This window comes from Bactrocera tryoni, unplaced genomic scaffold, assembly GCF_016617805.1.
Source record: "Bactrocera tryoni isolate S06 unplaced genomic scaffold, CSIRO_BtryS06_freeze2 scaffold_7, whole genome shotgun sequence".
Classification (NCBI taxonomy): Eukaryota; Metazoa; Arthropoda; class Insecta; order Diptera; family Tephritidae; genus Bactrocera; species Bactrocera tryoni.
The window spans coordinates 14,799,230-14,818,664 of NW_024396366.1; the positions used below are offsets into that span (position 1 = coordinate 14,799,230).

The 19,435-nt window shown below is 34.2% G+C and overlaps 3 protein-coding genes and 1 long non-coding RNA gene across 6 annotated transcripts; 2 read left to right on the top strand and 2 right to left on the bottom strand.

The window, feature by feature from the left end:
• Positions 1-246: 246 nt before the first annotated feature.
• LOC120781692 lies at positions 247-2,925 on the bottom strand. 3 transcript variants are annotated; one of them, XM_040113909.1, is made up of 4 exons: positions 2,326-2,925; positions 1,761-2,263; positions 1,144-1,704; positions 247-903 (listed from the first exon to the last, which is right to left on the bottom strand). In XM_040113909.1, the coding sequence occupies exons 1-4, from the start codon at positions 2,380-2,382 to the stop codon at positions 864-866; spliced, it is 1,161 nt and encodes a 386-aa protein (XP_039969843.1). In that variant the 5' UTR covers positions 2,383-2,925; the 3' UTR covers positions 247-863. The 3 variants fall into 3 exon arrangements, with proteins under 3 accessions (XP_039969843.1, XP_039969844.1, XP_039969842.1); XM_040113910.1 differs by having other exon boundaries at positions 1,159-1,704; positions 2,326-2,921; XM_040113908.1 differs by having other exon boundaries at positions 1,163-1,704; positions 2,326-2,917.
• Positions 2,926-12,548: 9,623 nt separating this feature from the next.
• On the bottom strand, positions 12,549-13,499 carry LOC120781801. The gene has a single exon (XM_040114023.1). It carries the CDS (start codon positions 13,497-13,499, stop codon positions 12,549-12,551), a length of 951 nt encoding a protein of 316 aa, XP_039969957.1.
• A 2,776-nt stretch (positions 13,500-16,275) lies between these two features.
• LOC120781802 (ATP-dependent DNA helicase RRM3-like) lies at positions 16,276-17,502 on the top strand. Its single transcript, XM_040114024.1, has one exon. The coding sequence runs from the start codon at positions 16,276-16,278 to the stop codon at positions 17,500-17,502; it is 1,227 nt and encodes a 408-aa protein (XP_039969958.1).
• Positions 17,503-18,434: 932 nt separating this feature from the next.
• LOC120781661 lies at positions 18,435-19,141 on the top strand. The gene is made up of 2 exons (XR_005706121.1): positions 18,435-18,827; positions 18,900-19,141. It is a non-coding gene; the product is annotated as an uncharacterized LOC120781661 (long non-coding RNA).
• The last annotated feature ends 294 nt before the right edge of the window (positions 19,142-19,435 follow it).

The following is a 19,435-nucleotide window of genomic DNA, read 5'->3' on the forward strand; positions in this document are numbered from 1 at the left end:
AACCTACCCATAAAATGCGAGGTTAGCCATATAATATGTATGAAAAGATAACCTCGGTCTGCTCTATAACCTACGCGGTTATTTTATAACCTACTAAAATATGCATTGTTGCATTGGAAAGCAGTCGAAATATACTCGAAATTGCGACACTTCAGCATCTATTGTGAATATTTTTGCTTAAATTTGACAGCAACTGACAAAAAATTCGCAGGAATTTAAAAAATGGATCAAATAAGCCGGTAAGTATAAATTTGAATTTATATATTTTTATTTTTTATGCATACAAATATACTTATATATAATAATTTTATTAAATTGTAATTAGGAAAAGGAAAAACCGTGTTAGATGGACAGTAGATGCAGAGAAATTGCTGCTATTGCACTGGGCAGATAGTATAGAAGAATTACGAAGCGCAAAAAAAAAATTTTCATATCTTTGCGCGTTTGGAAAAGAAATGTTCAAAAAATCAGATGAACTACATTGCTGCTGAAATAAAGGAAAAAGTGCATAATTTTACCAATCGATACAAGTAAGTACATTTAAAATTAAAAAAGTATATTTTGCTGCATACTCACAGCATTATAATATGTATTTTATTTTACAGATTAGAAAAGAATGCGGTGGGTATGACTGGTGGTTCGCCTTCCTCTTGGATCCACTACAAGGAGGTGGAAGAAATACTCAGTGGTAGTAAAGCAGTAAATTTCAAAGAACTCATGCAAGAGAGTATGGGTAATATAAAAATGAAACTTTTGTTTGCTCTTTTATTTATTATTTTATTTTAATTGAAGATGTGGAACCAGAAGACAACATTGGTTGCGCTGCTATCTACCCTTCGACGAGCAGCCAATCCCAATTCATTTCAAGCGATGAGCTTGCAGGACTTTCGACGACTCCGGAGTCTGCAAAAAGAAGGAAATTAACCCATGAGCGTTTAGTAGAGAATTTGGAAAAAACTTCAGATATGTTTGATAAAGAAATGGAGTCCATTAGAGGGGTGCAAGAAAGAATGGTGGAACTAACCAAAAAAGCAGTTCTTTCGGAAGAGAAAAGGAATGATATTTTAAAAGAAATGAGTGAAAATACGAAAAATTTTTATAAAGACCTTATTAATTTGTTAAACGAAAAATAAAAATAATTACAAATGTAGAACAAACTTGCAAAATGAATTCGCAATCGCTCTTCTAATTGTTTCAGGTTCTGCTTCAAAATCTCCTACAGCATCTGTGTGCTCGGGCTGTTCCAGGCGTACACTACTTTCGTAAGTGGTTTGTTCTTCTATCCATTTGTGGTTGATGACATTATTATGACAATTTAAAAAGTTATGCAATGTACAGGCTGCTTTAATTATAAGAGGAACATTTTTGATGTGGTTGTCGACTCCTTTCCCTATTCTCCTAAAACGAGCCTTTAGGTGTCCAAACGGATTTTCCACCACTCTTCGGCATTTGGACAATTGGTAATTAAAAATTTTTTCATGCTCTGGAAGATGTACTTGGAATAGATAGGGCTTCATTAGATTGTTGGCAAATCGGAAAGCCGAATCACCCATAACTCCCGCAAGAACATTCACGCCATTAATAGTTTTGCTTTTTGCAGTGAAGATTGGGTCCTTCAATGCAGTATTTAGTTTGCTACATTGAAAATTTTTCGAGTCATTGCATCGACCTAGGCAGCCAACATTAATGTAGAGAAAGCGATATCTGGATAAAAAAGAAATTAATGAAAATATCAAGTGAAAATTGATTATACCTCTAACCTATAATCTACAAGGGCAAATAAAACTGTGGAGTACCACCCCTTATTATTGTAATAGTCCGTGCAATCCTTCCCAGGTGGCCGAACTTTAATGTGGCAACCGTCTATGGCACCAAGACATTGCCGAAAGCCAAGCTTCTCAAACCCATGAACACACTCATCCACTTTTTCACTGTTCCTTAATTGTTCTGTTAAATAAATGGGATGCAATGATTGCCACACTTCTTGGCAAAAAGCAAGAAATATTTCGCTGACGATTGCCTTCGAAACACCGAATAGTCGTGCAACAGTTTCATACTCCGCCGAAGATTTTAATGTGTAGACGGCAACAGCTACCCTTTTCTGCAATGGGATGCACTTCCTATAGCATGAATCCTGTTTGGTAATACCTTTGACATATTCACACAATATTTCAAAGGTTGCCCTGCTCATGCGAAAGGTTTCCTTAAAAACGCGGTCGTTCATTGATGGAGCATTCTTTTCCCAGAAGTTCCCATGTCGCTTCTAAAGTATGTACATATATGTATTTAAATGTGTTAATAATTTATTGTGCTTTTTTTACTTACGTATGCCCAAATACTTCTTGGGTTGATTTCCTTACAAAGAGGTACTGTTGTCAACATTAATATTTCATAATAAATCGATATTACTCGAGCTTTTCGTATCCGTAATTCATGCTCACTTTGTTGGATAGCAACTTTATATTCTCGGCTACAGGAATTTCATGCAGTTAGATATTTATTGCTTTCTTCTTGGTTTGTAGCAAACAAAAGTAAACATTTTTTCAATTTTGTATCCATCACTCATTTATTAACTTATTTTTTACAAGAAGAAAATATGTAAACAAAAAAAAAACCCAAATGGATACAGCTGTCAATTTCTCTCATTTAATTGGGTTATCTTTGCTATATGTGAACGCAACAAGGTTAGCTTCGAGGTTAATTTTTGTTAACCATTACCTGCTTATAAGAGATATGCACATTAAACATATTAGGGGGCGGGGCCATGCCCACTTTTTCCAAAAACTGTTATCCACAGAAGCCCTTTGTTACTGTGATACCCTGTTCAAAATTATAGTTTTATATCTTAATTAAGTGCTTAGTTATAGCACTTTGTAGGTTTTAGGTTAATGGCGATTTATGGGCGTGGCAGTGGTCCGATTACGCCCATCTACGAACTAGAACTTTTAAGGAACATGTATACCGAGTTTCATCAAGATATCTCAATTTTTCTCAGCTTGCACGGACGGACAGACAGACAGTCAACCGGATTTCAACTTTTCTCGTCATCCTGTTAATTTATATATATATTATATATATATATAAATATATATAGTATAACCCTATATATATATCGATTGGTTGTAGGTAATATGTACAACGTATAGTATGCCGGAAACTATTCGATTTTATAATAGTTAGTACAAAATTTGGTGTAGATGTGGCAGACCAGTTGGTAAAAAATTCAGTGCGAAGTCGAAAAGTCGCAGGTGGCCACTTCAGATATTTTCCAATATTTTGAACCTAGCTGGAACAAATGCTTGGATGGAATTTTTGTTCCAGTTAGCTTTGGAGGATGGAGTCATGTGTAGAAGTTAACGCATGTGAGGAAAGTTCTCTGATCGCCATTCACTAAGTCCGTGCGCAGGAATAAAGGGTTGTTAAACTTATTCCAGTGTGAGAGCGCCCCAAAATTAGCGTTTTTTATAACGTTTTCCATTATGGCCAGATTGGAAAAAATAATTATTTGTGGGCATTTAAATTGAAACACCCAACATTTAATATGAATAAAAACTACTATATAGTTGTTGTTTATTATATGTAGAAACTATTTAAATCTTTTTAAAGAATATTATAACAACTGACTTTTGTCCTTTCAATACCCAATAATAGGATTTAAGCTTGTTAGCTCTCAATCATTAAATGTTTTTAATCATTTTCCATTGAAAATATACTATGATGCTTTAAATTACAAAACCTTTCATCAAATACCTTTAAATTTCACAAATTCATTTAATTTTCATTTTTATAAGTGGTCTTGAACGATGCAAATAATCCCTCCGTTTACAAATTTTTTTGGTAAGATTTCAATCTGGCCATCGCTCGTTTCCAAATGATAAACGTCAAAACCTCCTGAACTCGATCAACTGTCAAAGTTTAGGTGGTTTTGACGTTTAGCAATTGTTCTCTCACTTCCAGTGAGAGAGGAGTTAAAGATCTCTTTATCTCTGTCCGTGTGTTTAGATCTATACGATTATTGGGTAGAATTGGGATGAAAAGGAAGGCATTTCGAAATCCAATTGCTCAAAATGTAAGGTACACTTAGTTGTAACCCAAAAACTGTTTTGTTTTATATAACACATAAAATATATTGGAAATTAATAGATATAATATATAAAATTAATATTAACCTGTGTTTTAAAAAGGTACTACCACAGGGCAATGTTGCTTATAAGCAACATTTCATAACGCTAAAACCAGCAGAGATAGAAGTTTGAAATTGATATCAGTTAATACTCAAGACTCAACTAATAACCGTGTGCCTTCAAAATCTTTTTAATCACGCCTACTTTTATTCTGACATAAAAGGGTCATAAAGAAGAAACATCAGCTACATCAGCACATAATTTTTTAAAATTTATATGACATTTATCAGGTCTTTATATGTTGATTTATTAAATCTTTGTAATTTTCTGATTTATGGTTCCAGATGAGTTTTTCCTGATTATTCTCTAGCAGTTGGCGTATATATGGACATACAAATATTCCCTCTTTAATTTTTACTTCGCTAAGTTTTGGTTTTTATCAAGCGGAGCTTTATGTAGGATTCTTGTCAGTGCCTTTGAACTTAGTTGTAATACCTTCTGTTTAAGTCAAACGGAAATAACAATCACTTACATGATCGTTTGGTTCGGTCCATATCGCTTGTATAGCAAATGTCTTATGCCTAGGTTTTTGTTTAGCCCAACCTACAAGTATCTATTAGCAGTTTCAAACACGTTAAAAAAAGTTATGTGAACACTGGGTATTTATCGTGATTCCTAGCAAGAAATCCAAAATAGTGCAAATAACACTATTCAATTAATAACGTGAAATTACGACACTGAGTGGCATGTTAACGATGTAGCACACGTATGTACTAAATAATGATAAAAATAAATAATGAAAAACAATGTTGACCAGTGTTAAATCTTCATTTTACTTATAAAGGAAACTACAAAAACGGTAGATTTCAATTCAACTCAGTCGAGTTCTAAACAATAATAGGGGTTTTAATTTAGTAATTTTTTTTTTACTTCGGAAGCATTTTATTATAAACTTATTTCGTTGAAAAAATATCTAATTTAAAGGAATCACAAAAATTTTTATAACGATTATTTAATAAAACAATTTACACCTTTTTTTATAAATTATAAACTGGTATCTGCACATACCTTAATTGGTGACAGTTTATTTATTGTGATAACGGTTTATTTGGAGAATTTTAATATTTCGAACAACCGTTTTACAAAAATGTTTGCAAAGACTAGTTAACCCAAAATAAAGAATAAAGAAATAAAAGTTTAGAAAACATATCTAAAATTTTTCGTGTTTAGATTTCGTGGACTTTTACTGAAATTTTTTCGAGAAAAATTTTTTGCCACTAAACTTTTAATTGTAAGTAAACGTTTAGAACGTCATCTACATCAATCCAAAGATCCGTTGTATTAAAAGTAGTAAGAGGATGGAGTCTGTTCAAATATCATTGAACATGCTTATTTATCAGCAAAGCCGAAATTCTACTGAATACAAATATCTATTTATATATTAATAAACATATATATGTACATACATAATGCATTTACATGCAATGCGCATGCAATAAAAACAAAAATGCATAGGGACACATGTCATAAATTTAGAGAAGAGATAAGATTATCATACACACACATATGTATCAAAACAACCCCATGTCAAGCAGCAATAAACAATATGCTGCAATACATATAATATACACATACGCATATATTTAGATAGATAAGATAGTTTTACAAATTGTATATAAGCAAGAAAAAATACGAAATAAAGATCAGATTTGAAAGAAAATCTCAATCGAAAACATTCCTTTTATTTACAAATTTTACTTCCCCCCACCAGTGGTAAGGGGTAAAAGAAGAATTAAAAGGAAATATTTCAAATAAAGGAGCCCTTAGCTATCACTTATTGCCCCCCACCCGAGGTAAGGAATAAGTGAAGCAAAACGCTTAACCTTTATTAACATAAATTTGGTCCAATCGAGCCTAAAAAAAAACAAAAAAAAAGAGCTCAGCCAAAATTAAAGAAGCCCTGTTATTAATGCAAATACAGGCAAAATTAAATTGTAAGACGGGTGTATATTCCCGCATTAAAACCGATCGCATAAGCCGTTTTAGCAGAGACTAAACGCAGTGATCTAACTGCTATCCAAAAAATATTCAGCGGCTGTGACTCGAGGCACAGCAAGGTCACCTAGGCGACCAAATCAAATACCTCCAACGATTTCTTTGGAGAAAAGCAAGCAGTTCATCAATAAATAGGAGAAGTTTTGCGAAAAAATTCTCGAAATGGGTATAAACAGAAAGAAAATTCTGGATGCCCAGGCAGATTTAGCCGAAAAAGTGTTGTCCACATCCAACACTATTTCAGGAAAGGCATTAAAGAAAGCAAAAATTGAAGAAAACATTAAAATTCTTGAAAAGTACCAAAAAGAATTCGATACCAACCACGAAAAGTTAATGGCAGATGGCATAGGAGAAGAAGATTACTTCAAGAAGAATGAATACAATAACACTATGATTAAAATCGAAGAGGCAATCAATGCATTAAAGATGAGCATTTTAAAAGATAAGCCTCTAGTCGAATTTGATCGGCAAATTGAAACAGTTCAAATACGATGCACTAATCCAGATCAAAAAACTTCCATATTCATGAGGAAAATTGAAAACCTCAGAAGAAAAATGGAAGATCTAAGCATGGAACTAACGATTGACAACGATCAAATAAAAGGCTTAGACTGCTTATTCAATGACATCCAAAATCTAAAAAACAAATTAGATTTTAATGTTGAAATTGATGACATATTCGAAAAAATATGTGACGAATATTACGAAGATCTTCAGAATTTAAAAAGGAAATTAAAAAAAGAGGAGCCTAAAATTTCTTTTCGCCCTAACTTTGAAGAAAGAAAAATAATAAAAATTCCAACATTTTATGGCGATATTAAGGAATGGGCCAATTTTTACAACGTGTTTCAAGTTATGGTACATGACAACGAGCAGATGCCGAACATAGAAAAAATGCTGCGTCTTCGTCAATGCTTAAAAGGCGAAGCTGCACGAGTAATACAGCATTTTCAAATTTCGTCGAAAAATTATGAAGCTGCATGGAGTAAACTTAAGAAAAAGTACGACAATCAGCCAATTCTGTTCATCATACCAAAATTATCTACAACTGCGACGAAACTAATTAATGCAGTGCAAAATATTGAAGACGAAAAACTAATAACAGTTCGATCACTCCCTCTATCTTCTGTTGAGGAAAAAACAACAGAAATAATAGAGGAAGATAAAAAAGAAAATGAATTTGAAGAAGAATTCTTTGAAGAATTACATAAACCTTCAAAAACTGAGGAATCTTACAATCTCATATCTCTTCCGGCAGGCTCACATTTTGGAAAAATGTGGGAAAATGAAGTCCAGGTTAAATCGTTTGAAGACGAAACTGAAGTAGCTGATCATATTTTGGAAGATGATGCTAAAACACAGAAGGAAGATTTTACTACTTCACAAAAATACATAAAGGAAAAATGCACCGATGCAGAAGGTGATAATACCGGCAGGAATTCAGCGCCAAAGAGTACAAAAACGGTTGCAGCTTTGAAGGACACAAGAACATCCAAGGGTGGATCCAGCAGCATTAAGGACGAACGCCAATGCAGCAAGCCCGATGACGATAAATCAAAGAGAAAAGATGAGAAATCCGGCTCGAAGGACCAAATATATGTTAATAAAGGTTAAGCGTTTTGCTTCACTTATTCCTTACCTCGGGTGGGGGGCAATAAGTGATAGCTAACGGCTCCTTTATTTGAAATTTTTATTTTTAAATTTTCTTTTACCCCTTACCACTGGTGGGGGGAAGTAAAATGTGTAATTAAAAAATAATCTTTTCCGTTGAGATTTTCTTTCAAATCTGATTTTTATTTTGTATTTTTCTTGCTTATATACAAATTTTAAAACTATCTTATCTAACTAAATATATGCGTATGTGTGTATGTTACAGCACACCACATGGGGTTGTTTCCAGTATACAATTTAATACATGTGTGTGTGTGTGTGCTGTCATATAATTTATGTTGTATGGTTTGGGCTGTTTTCAAGTGCACAAGTGCATTTGTAATCAATTGCCCAAACCTAAGTAAATATGTTTATATTACATATCTTGAGTGCATGCGTATTGTATTTAAATGCATACGTGCCTCATGTATGTATGTACATATATGTGTTGCATATATATGCATGTATATTTAGGTGTTTATTTATGTATGTATTGTATTGCCTCTGTCTTATCTAATATATGTATGTGGACTGTATAACTTATTATTGTTCAAGTAATTTGAACATACTGCCGAGTGCCAAAAAATGTGGTTACAATAATATAATAATTAATTTTTTTTTTAGATTACATTTATACAATTAATTACAAATTATGTGTTTGTGCGATTAGAAAGATTAATCGTAATTTTGCCTTTTGGCTTGGATTTGTAGCGTACATAACATATAAATAAAATTACAATTATTATAATAACTAATATAAGAGATATGTGTCCGCTATGATTTTTTAGATTTAAATCCCTTAAATTAAAATCATTATTACTTATTCTATTGATCTGCTCCTTAATTTGTTCGACATCTTTGTTGTTGTTGATGCGGTCAATCTGAAGCGGTACAATTTTGTCTTCTGTAATATCATGTATTACTGATATTATTGGATCTTGTATTAAGCAGAATGTATTTTGCGTTGTAAATATTTGATGACTTGACAATGTGATACCTTCGTATCGGGCTGTGCAACCTGCTTCAATGGAAAGAACACCTTGTGCTGGGATTTCTATTATTTCTCTTTTACCACCTAGACAGTCGACATGCAATGTAGATCGTTTGAATGCTTAGAAAATCCACGTGTTGTCTGGATTAAGCTCCGCCCAGAACGGTGTCTCTTTGTCTCTTCATACTGACAGTCTGCATGGCTGGTGTTGAATAGTGCTGAAAGCTCGCAAGTTTGGTCTAATGCAGGCTGCCATGGTGTTTTTCCTTTACAGATAAGGTGTTTGTTTAGGCTTCTTGTACATCTATTGAGCTGAGCTTGGGATATAAAGAAATACGAATTAAGCCCAAAGTTATAAATTAAAAATTCATTTCTTAATTTCGCTTTTACAACACGTCTTTTATATTCGGAAGGAATGGCTACCAATTTGAAAACTTCCGATGACTCACTCTGCATCAATGGTATCTCTCCTTTAATTATTAATTTTTGGTCAATAATAATACCTCTTGCTTCCATGAGATTGTAAACATCACGTAATTGACTGTCGCTTTGATGTCCAGGAATTTGAAGTTTGCTGGTAATTTTTCTTTAATGCGCATCAATTCTTCACTCAGTTGTAAGGGAGTTAAAAGAGCTGGATTAATTCTTCCATGATCCAAATCGATTAGTAATTCAGTTATGTATCTTTGTGTGTTTTCAGATTCGCTCATAAGAATGGTAATTTGTGTTACCAGCATTTGAAATTGTATAGCCATTTTATCTCGATTAATATATTTTATTATATCAGAATGATACTTATTAATTTGAGTTTAAAGTTTTGTAAATTGCTCATTTACTTCATATATATTCTTGTTGATAATATTTGCTGTCGAATTGATTACAGAAATTTGCGCCTTGAAACCTTCTTTTAAATGTTTTTGGTTGCTGAGTAGAATTTTAAGATTAGATTCAATTTGGTCTTGGTCATCGGCATCCATCAACCCAAATAGCATATTGTAAATGGAACCAACCCATTCCAAAGGTGCTCTTTTTGTCTCTTGTTATATACAATCAAATTGTGATTGTGCGTTATTGCTTCAAGGCGCCTTCCAAGAGATAATGATATGACATTACATGCTTCTTCGAACTGAGTTAAGAGATGACACTGATCCTTTATTCTGGTCAAGCAATGACACTCTTACTTACATTCATCTGTTCAAAATATGTGCGAAGATCATAGTATATTACCAAATCCCAAGTAGATGTAATTACGTCCATTTTTCCTAGTGAATCCAGAAATATTGCTGTGTTAGCCGGTAATTCGCTTACCGATCCAATTCTTTTTGGCACTACTTTCAAGGCGTTCGCGAGATTGCTTGATGTAAGACAAAACAGCACCAGAAGTGTAACTCCAATTATATTCATCTTCGACCTGTTTGTTTTCTTTTGAATATTTGTGGCTAAGTAAGTTGCCTTTATCTGATCCTTCCGGTCTTCTTCTGCAGCGCTTACCAAAGGACACAACTTCTGAATTGGTCTTTTCAATATACTATTTTGCAGCTTCAACGTTGTCACACGAACGCGCCCATCATTGCCCGGATGGGTTTCTATAACTTTAGCAAGAGGCCACTTGGCTGGTTGTGTGTTTTCGTCTTTTAGTATTACCACATCGCCCACCTTAATATTGTCTGCCGGAGTTTTCCATTTATTTCGTTGCTGAAGTGTATGAAGATATTCATTTTTCCAACGATTCCAAAAATCTCTTTGAATTTTTTGTGCTAACTTCCATTTGTTTAATGTGGAGTAGTTGACATTTATTGGTCTTCCTATTAGAAAATGACCTGGTGTTAACGCATCTATTCCATTATCGTCGTTTATTGAATATAGTGGACGCGAGTTCAAATATGCCTCTATTTGAGCTAATACCGTAGACATTTCTTCAAAAGTTAATTTTCTATCTGCGATGGCTCTTTTTAAATGGTATTTCATTCCTTTTACACCTGCCTCCCACATTCCTCCGAAATGTGGGCCTGCCGGGGAAATAAAATGCCAAGTTATTTGTTCGTTGGCCAAAATTGGTGCTACATCTGAGTTTTGCTTTATTGCTGCTTTAAACTCTTTATCAAGCCACTTATTTGCTCCAACAAAATTGGATCCATTGTCCGAGTAGATATGAAGACATCTTCCTCTTCTGCCGAAAAATCTTCTTAGTGCTGCCAAAAACGCGTCTGATGATAACTCACTGACTGCTTCAAGATGAACAGCTTTAGTTGAGAGGCATATAAAAACTGCTACGTACCCTTTGAAGGACTTTTGTCCACTTACAACAATTTCGTATACAACTTTTTATTGCGTTCTTAACCCCGATTATCCAGTATTGTCTCCCGATAATTGCTTCTGTTAACCGGTTTCCACCATGTATTGTAGCATGGTGTGCATCTTTAATTATTAATGCAGTTAAAGTTGATTTATAAAGAATTATTGGGTGTTTTGAACTATAAGGTAATTCCGCGTTTGTCAGCCTACCTCCAACTCTCATAACGCCATTTTCATCTAAAAATGGGTTGAGGTTGACAATTTTGCTTGTATTGCTGAGCTGTTTGCCATTTAATAGTTGTTTCATTTCGTCTTTGAAGAATTGTTTTTGTGACTGTCGAAAGATTATATTTTTTGCTCTTTGTAATTCTTTTACAGACAAATTTAAAGAGTGTTGATTTTTTTCTTTTCTTAGCGAAGCGTAATAAGTAAGCTACTACTCTTTGTAGCTTTAACCAGCTAGAATATCGATTTATTAGGTTGTCGATGAATTGAATTTCGGTTTTTGATGTCATTAGAATTGTTGCTGTGTTGATATCTGCAACTGTTGGCCATTGGTTTTCAGACAATGCTAGCCATTTGGGCCCATACCACCAAATATCCATGCCTAATAATTTGGGAGATGATATATCTCTTGACGCTGAATCGGCAGGATTATCTTTTGTGCTTACGTGTCTCCAGGTTGCTTGTGGTATAAGTTTTTGGATTTCTTCTACTCGATTTCTAATAAACTTATCTTTGTTTTTGAATGTGTCAATCCAGCCCAGGGTTATTGTAGAATCGCTCCATGCATAAACTTTATGACTTCTTGTGATGATTTTACAAACTTTATTTATTAATTTCGCCAGCAAATGAGCTGCACAAAGTTCTAGTTTAGGTAATGTTTTCCGATTTTTAAGCGGATTAACTTTTGTTTTTGCAGTTAACAGCTTTACGGAATTTCCAATTTTAACATAAATGACTGCAGCATACGCCTTTCCGGAAGCATCACCAAATCCATGTATTTCAACCTCGGATTGCAAATGTGTTTCTATCCATCGTGGGATACGCACGTTTTTCAAATCTTTTATATTTTCTAGGAAGATCGACCATTCTGATTGTAGACTTTCTGATAGCTGCTTATCCCAGTCGGATTGTTGCATCCAAAGTTTCTGAATGAATAGCTTTGCTATGATTGTTATTGGTGAGAGCCAACCCAGTGGATCAAATATTTGAGCAAGCTGTGAAAGAACGCTCCTTTTAGTGGTCTTTTTGGCATTTGTCAAATTAATTCTGAATTTTAATTCATCTTGTTTTGGATCCCAATATAGTCCAAGAGTTTTCACTGCTTCATTTTTTTTAATTTGAATTATTTCATTGTCTTCTTTCGCTTTTATATTCCGTGTTATGCTACTGCAGTTTGAAAGCCATTTTCGAAGATGAAATCCAAAGATTTAAAGATGATTGCTGATGCCTTCTTGAATGGCTTGACATTGTTTAACTGAATCTGCGCCAGTCATAAGGTCATCCATGTAGAAGTCTTCTTTTATTAATGTTTGGAGCCGTTTATTTGGACATTTATTTGCAATTTCAAATAATGTGCGTACTGCTAAATATGGAGCTGATGCAGTACCATAAGTCACTGTGGTCAACTTATATTCCTCAATTTTGTTCAACGGACTTTCGCGCCATAAAATTCTATGATATTCGCGATCCTTTTCAGCAATTTTTATTTGCCTGAACATTTTTTCCACATCAGCAGTGATAACTACTTTCCAAAGTCTCCATTTGAGAAAAATGTCAAATATGTCTCTCTGAAGCTTAGGACCGGAAAACATGATGTCATTGAGGCTTTTTCCGTTCGAAGATTTTGCAGATGCATCAAATACAACGCGTAACTTCGTTGTTAAACTGTTTTCTCGTATTATTGCATGGTGTGGTAGATAATATTTACCTTTTAAGTGATCATTTGCTTTGACCATATGACCAAGGTCCTTATATTCGTTGATGAATTGATGGTAGTCCTCTTTTAGTTTATTGCTTTTTTGAAATTTATTTTCCATAGAAACGAGGCGCGCCACAGCTTGTTTGCGAGAATCACCCAAATCTTTATCTTCTTTAAAAGGGATTTCTACAATAAATGGCCCATCATCCTCTTGTTTGATGGTTTCTTCAAACTGCTTTAAACATGCATCATCTTCTTCGATATCGTTTTCATCTGGTATTTCCTCCAGCTCCCAAAATCGCTCTAGGTTGGTAGTCGTGGATGTTATTTTACTGAATTTTTTTTGTTTGATGATTCCGGATAAAATCCAACCGAACTTTGTTGCTTGTCCAAGGACTCCGTTATTTTTTTTGACACCGTCTTCAATGATTCGGCTAAAAATGTCTCCACCAATTACCATGTCTATTCTATCTGCTTTATTAACCAATGGGTCAGCAAGTGTATAATTTTTCCATTGTTTCATATCATATTTAAATGATTGATCTAGTTGCGCAGTGGTTAGTGATGATAAAACTACTGCATCTACCTTTTCCACATGTTGGCTTAGGAATCTTGGTTTTATTTGTACCTGCACCTTGAATTTTGATTCGCCAACCACAGTATCTCCAGCCCATGGAGTTTTGTTTGGATTTTTGTCCTTGGTACACCTAATATCTGCGCTGCTTCTTCAGATATTGATGTTATTTGAGACCCTTGGTCAATTAGAGCTCTTAACAATATATATTCGCCATTCGCCGCTTTTGCTTTTATTTGTGCTGTGGCCAGAATTACTTTTGTTGATGTTGATTTTGTAGACATTGATGCTTTACTATCCCCAGACTCTGGATGTAGAAGTTCGTTATGATTTTTATTGCAAATTTTGCATTTTAAATTGTTATCACAATTTTCGAACCAATTATGGTTGAGGCATATGTAGCAAATTTTTTTATCCTTTGCATATTTACATCTTTCTCCTAAGGATATATTCTTAAATTTTCGGCAATCAGTAATTATATGACCTAATAACTTGCAATAGGTACATTTTATACTTTGCTGCCTTGCGTTGAAAGATATATGGTTTGCTTTATATGTTTGCTACTTTTGGCTCTTCAATTTTTAAGCCATTTTTTAGACGAGGGAGCTCTTTATAATATTCTGCTACTATTTCGTCGTAAGCTTCCTCAATTTCCAAATTAAAATGTTTTGAAAGATCACTGCTGTACATGTTTTCTATATTATTAAACAGCGTTTCCAAATATGCAATTTGATCAGAGTTGACAACCACTTCGAAACTCAATTCAGTCATTTGCTTCCGGAGGTTCTCAATTTTCCTTCTAAAAATAGCAAATTTCCTGTCTGACGTAGTTTGATGTTGTTCTTGTGTGCCAGATTGTGGTTTCTGCTTTCTTTCTGGTAATGGAAATTCAACTTCATCTTTAAGAGCTTGTTTGAATTGTTGAATCATTTCTTCAATTTGCTCTGTTGTGTTGTCATAAGAATTTGACTTAAAGTAGTCCTCTTCACCTATACCATCCGCCATTAGTTTTTCGTGGTTAGCGTCAAAATCTTTTTGTATTTTAGTAACATATTTATTTAGTTCTTCAACTTTTGATTTTCTTATCGATTTGCCCGCTATATTATTATATGTTTGCAGGACTTTTTCCGCTATGTCAAGTTGGTTCTCAAGGATCTTTCCTCTGTTGATTCCCATGTTGACAGTTTATTTAATATTGCGCTTTTATTCTTCAAAGGGATCGTTGGAGGTTTATTGATTGGTCGCCTAGTTGACCTTGCTGTGCCTCGACTCACAGCAGTTGAGTATCCCTTTGAATCGCAATTAAAGGATTTTTGCGTATAGTCTTTTGCTATTACGGCTTACGTATCCTGTTCCTTATTCTCAGTTTAAGGCTTTTTATATTACTCAATTATTGAGTTTATTGTCGCTTGAGCTCAAAATATTGAGGCTCGAATGGACCAAAAAATGTTAATAAAGGTTATTGCAGTTTGCGTCACTTATTCCTTACCTCGGGTGGGGGGCAATAAGTGATAGCTAACGGCTCCTTTATTTGAAATTTTTATTTTTAAATTTTCTTTTACCCCTTACCACTGGTGGGGAGAAGTAAAATGTGTAATTAAAAAATAATCTTTTCCGTTGAGATTTTCTTTCAAATCTGATTTTTATTTTGTATTTTTCTTGCTTATATACAAATTTGAAAACTATCTTATCTAACTAAATATATGCGTATGTGTGTATGTTACAGCACACCACATGGGGTTGTTTCCAGTATACAATTTAATACATGTGTGTGTGCGTGTGCTGTCATATAATTTATGTTGTATGGTTTGGGCTGTTTTCAAGTGCACAAGTGCATTTGTAATCAATTGCCCAAACCTAAGTAAATATGTTTATATTACATATCTTGAGTGCATGCGTATTGTATTTAAATGCATACGTGCCTCATGTATGTATGTATATGCGTTGCATATATATACATGTATGTTTATGTGTTTATTTATGTATGTATTGTATTGCCTCTGTCTTATCTAATATATGTATGTGGACTGTATAACTTATTATTGTTCAAGTAATTTGAACAGCGTTCTATATAGCAAAGTACCTATCGAAAGCAAAACCTGCAGATATAGATTCTGGAATTGCGCAGGCAATACAGCAAATTCAACGCGAAGAAACTGATCTTTCACGCAAACTGTTCAGCATATGTATGAAGATTCTTCATGAACGACAAGTATCAGCTGCAGAATGTGCATATAGACTTTGTCATATCCCATTACGGGACAGTTCTCGAAGCTGCATTTTTCTGAACACAAGAAAGGCAGAACAGCGTTACAGAGTATTGCCATTCGACAGAAACGGGCACGCAACTGGTTATTATAGTAATATCTTTGAAAGATATCAAAAACGTCCGTTACAATCTCCCGATTACGATTTTGTAAACATGAGCCTTACAGAGTTTGCAATGTTGTTTGAACCATTCTATCCGAAAAAAGTAAGCGAAACTGAGGAAAGGGTTGATCACGACGCGTATGAAGAATTTCGTAACACACGTTGTCCACTCATTACGCTATTAGATAAGAGCAAAATGGTTGTGAGAAAAGTTCTCGCAGTTGTTAGGGTGCCATATTTTATAGCAACATCAGATCCCGACAACTTTTTCTATAGCTTACTTCTTCAATATATGCCTTATCGTTTGGAAACTGAATTACTTGAAGGTTTCGATAATGCAAAAGAGGCGTTTTTACATCGAGAGAATCGTTTGAAGGAAATGAGCAGGTATATGCGCCAATTTCGAGAGCGTGACCAACAGCTTGAAAATGCATTCAATCAGATACATGCATTTGAAATTTTAGAACAGCCAGAGATTATAAATCCTGAAGTTATAGAAGAAGAATTACCGGACACAGAAATGAGCAATGATCAATTTCAAAGAGCACAGCACGCTATGAATATTGATCAAAAACAATTGTTTACTGTCATTACAGAGAGTATTAAAAATCAACTTAATGGTGATATTAAACGAGAGAAAATTTTCGTCACAGGTGGAGCAGGCACCGGAAAAACTTTTCTCTTTAATGTATTGAAAAACGAAGTTAACCGATGTTATGGAAAATTGATCGTGAAAGTTGGTACTCTTACTGGAGTTGCAGCACGGTTGGTCGGAGGTTCTACACTACACAGCCTGTTGAAACTACCAGTACAAAAAGATGGCGTCATCATTAACATGCCACTTCTTACAGGAAATTATTTAAGAGGGATGCGCCAGTTATGGCAAAACGTTGAGTTTCTGTTCATAGATGAAATTTCTATGGTGCCTTATGAAATGCTTTGCATGATCGACTCTCGTTTTCGCCAACTAAAGAGACAGGACGCTTGTTTTGGAGGTATAAATGTCTTACTCTTTGGTGATTTAATGCAGTTACCACCTGTCCGAGGACATCAAGTATTTCAACAGCCAGAACATATGAAACCCGCTACACATTTGTGGCGACAATTCCGCCTGGTTGAACTCCAACAAAACATGCGTCAACAAGAAGATACGACATTTATAGATGTGCTTAATGCTTTAAGAGTTGGAAAGTTGACGTCGAAGCATCTTGAAGTTCTTCTTGAAAAAGTGTCAACAGATACCACTGAAGAATTCTCAATTGAGAAAGCTTTAAGGGTTTACCCTACTACCGACCAAGTTGTTATACATAATGAAAAAGTTCTGAAGAGCTTTCAAGATAAAGGGACTGTTATTTATACGGTTAAAGCACAAGACCAACTCATTGACGCTACACGAAATTTAGGTAATAAGGACTTAAATACTGTAATACCGAATGACATCAATACAACAGGAGGTTTTCCTAATGTACATATTAAAAATATTCGTTGGAGCAAAAGTGATGTTAAGGTCGAATATTGACGTGTCTAAAGGTTTAATGATTGGTAATATGGGGTTTGTTACAGAAATTATCTGGCCAAATTTTCGCAGGGACCAAGTATATGCAGAAGACATCCCGTCAGTACGTATTAATTTCGGCTCAGATGGTGAACACGTAATTAAGCCAATATCGATACAATTTCCAGCAAAATACAGCTTTGGAATCGCTGAGAGACGAATGTTGCCAATAATACTGAGTTGGGCGTCGACTGTTCGTAAGATGCAAGGTTATACTGTAGATCATGCAGTAATTTATCTGGGTTCTCGACTGTTTGCTGCTGGACAAGCTTATGTAGCACTTAGTCGTTGTAGATCTTTGGACGGAATTCGAATTGAAGAACCAGAGTATTCAAAGTTGATAGGTAAAACCCCCTGTAACAGTGAAGCTTTAGAAGAAATTATTCGATTAAGGAATAATAATTCGTAAAGTCGTCAATAGAACTTGGTCGCAAATAATATAATATAACAATTTGTCAATGAAAGGTTACGAGTAGATATTAAATGCTGTCTAATTATCGATTTACTTAACCAATACTACATGTCATAGTTCATATTTTAACAAATTTGGGGTTTCTCACATCAAACTCAAAAATTAAAAATAAATATAGTTTAAAAAAACTAAAAAAAACGCTTTTAAAGCATATCAAACTAAAAAGTGAAAAATAATTCTTTGTATAAACTAACAATAATAATGAAGGAAAATTCCTGTATTATTGTGAGAAAAGCGTGGGGAGCTTTGTGACATACATATTTTTCATATATTGAGCATTCAAAATCAAAAAGCTAATTGGGTATTTGATCCCTAATATAATAATAATTATAACAATCATGATGGACCCTATTTCACGATTGTCTACTTTTTTAAAGAAAAAACATAGAAACTTCAAATTTAAAAGGGAATGCTTGGGGTTGCTCTTGGTCCCAAACCCGACAATTTTGGTTGTTTACACACCCATTGAGCCAGGAATGGGTGTAATGGGAATTTTAGATTTTGCTAAATGGAAGGCGTGGTTGTAAACGGATTACTCTCATTTTCGGACTGTCGCTTAGCAACATTAGAAGAGTGTTATGTACCGAATTTTATTACAACAGTAAAGCAGTTACAGTTTGCAGAGACAGACGGACAGACACATAATCAAAGTAATTTCAATTCGTCCTTCGTCATTTATGTATGTATATATAACTCTATATCCATCTCGATTAGTTTTAGGTGTTACAAACAACCGGTGATCAACAATATCCACGATTATAAAAAGATTGTAACATTAAAAGGCGAACTACTGAAAGTATCAATAATTGACTAATATGTATGTCCGGCTTATACAAAATTTATATGCTTGTGCTTTTCCATTATAAAATGTGTGCATATTTATTTATAGGCTTCTGAACATAAACGTAGTCAAAAAGAAATTGGCGACATTGCTGGTGTGGCTGATGTGACCATAAGGCAATCGTACAAATTGATGTATCCACATGCACTGAAGCTATTTCCTGAGGATTTCAAGTTCACTACGCCTATTGATCAACTACCACAGATGTAGCTTTGTAGCTTAAACTAATTATTCGCTATCACCATTACTATAAATAAACATAAAATCTATAATTTGTAATTTAAAAATGACATTAACTTAGTTTTAATTACAAATACTCAGTTACTGATTGGTCTGTAACTATACCTTTAAAATCTTATATTTTATTGTTTTCTGTATTCTTTTTTTAGCTTATTTTTTTTAGTAATTTGAATTTAATTAAAACATTTTGAGGATGGAGTTTTATGTTGAATTTCACGCAAGTGAGGAAAGTTCTCTGATTGCCTTTCACTTGGGAGTGACCAGAAACGATTCTTTTACACATGGTTCAAGCAGCTTACGACTTTCGGTCTTAAACCAAATATCCTCTACATAGCCAAAGAACA

What these genes read in the sequence shown, in the direction of transcription:
- LOC120781692 (XM_040113908.1), bottom strand. Translation starts at nt 2,382, where the DNA reads ATGTTGACAACAGTACCTCTTTGTAAGGAAATCAACCCAAGAAGTATT. An exon ending in CAAGAAGTATTTGGGCATAC is followed by an intron (nt 2,264 to 2,325) that starts GTAAGTAAAAAA and finishes TACATACTTTAG; the next exon opens with AAGCGACATGGGAACTTCTG. An exon ending in AGCGATTGCGAATTCATTTT is followed by an intron (nt 904 to 1,162) that starts GCAAGTTTGTTC and finishes TTCTTTTTGCAG; the next exon opens with ACTCCGGAGTCGTCGAAAGT.
- LOC120781801 (XM_040114023.1), bottom strand. Translation starts at nt 13,499, where the DNA reads ATGGTAATTGGTGGAGACATTTTTAGCCGAATCATTGAAGACGGTGTC.
- LOC120781802 (XM_040114024.1), top strand. Translation starts at nt 16,276, where the DNA reads ATGCCTTATCGTTTGGAAACTGAATTACTTGAAGGTTTCGATAATGCA.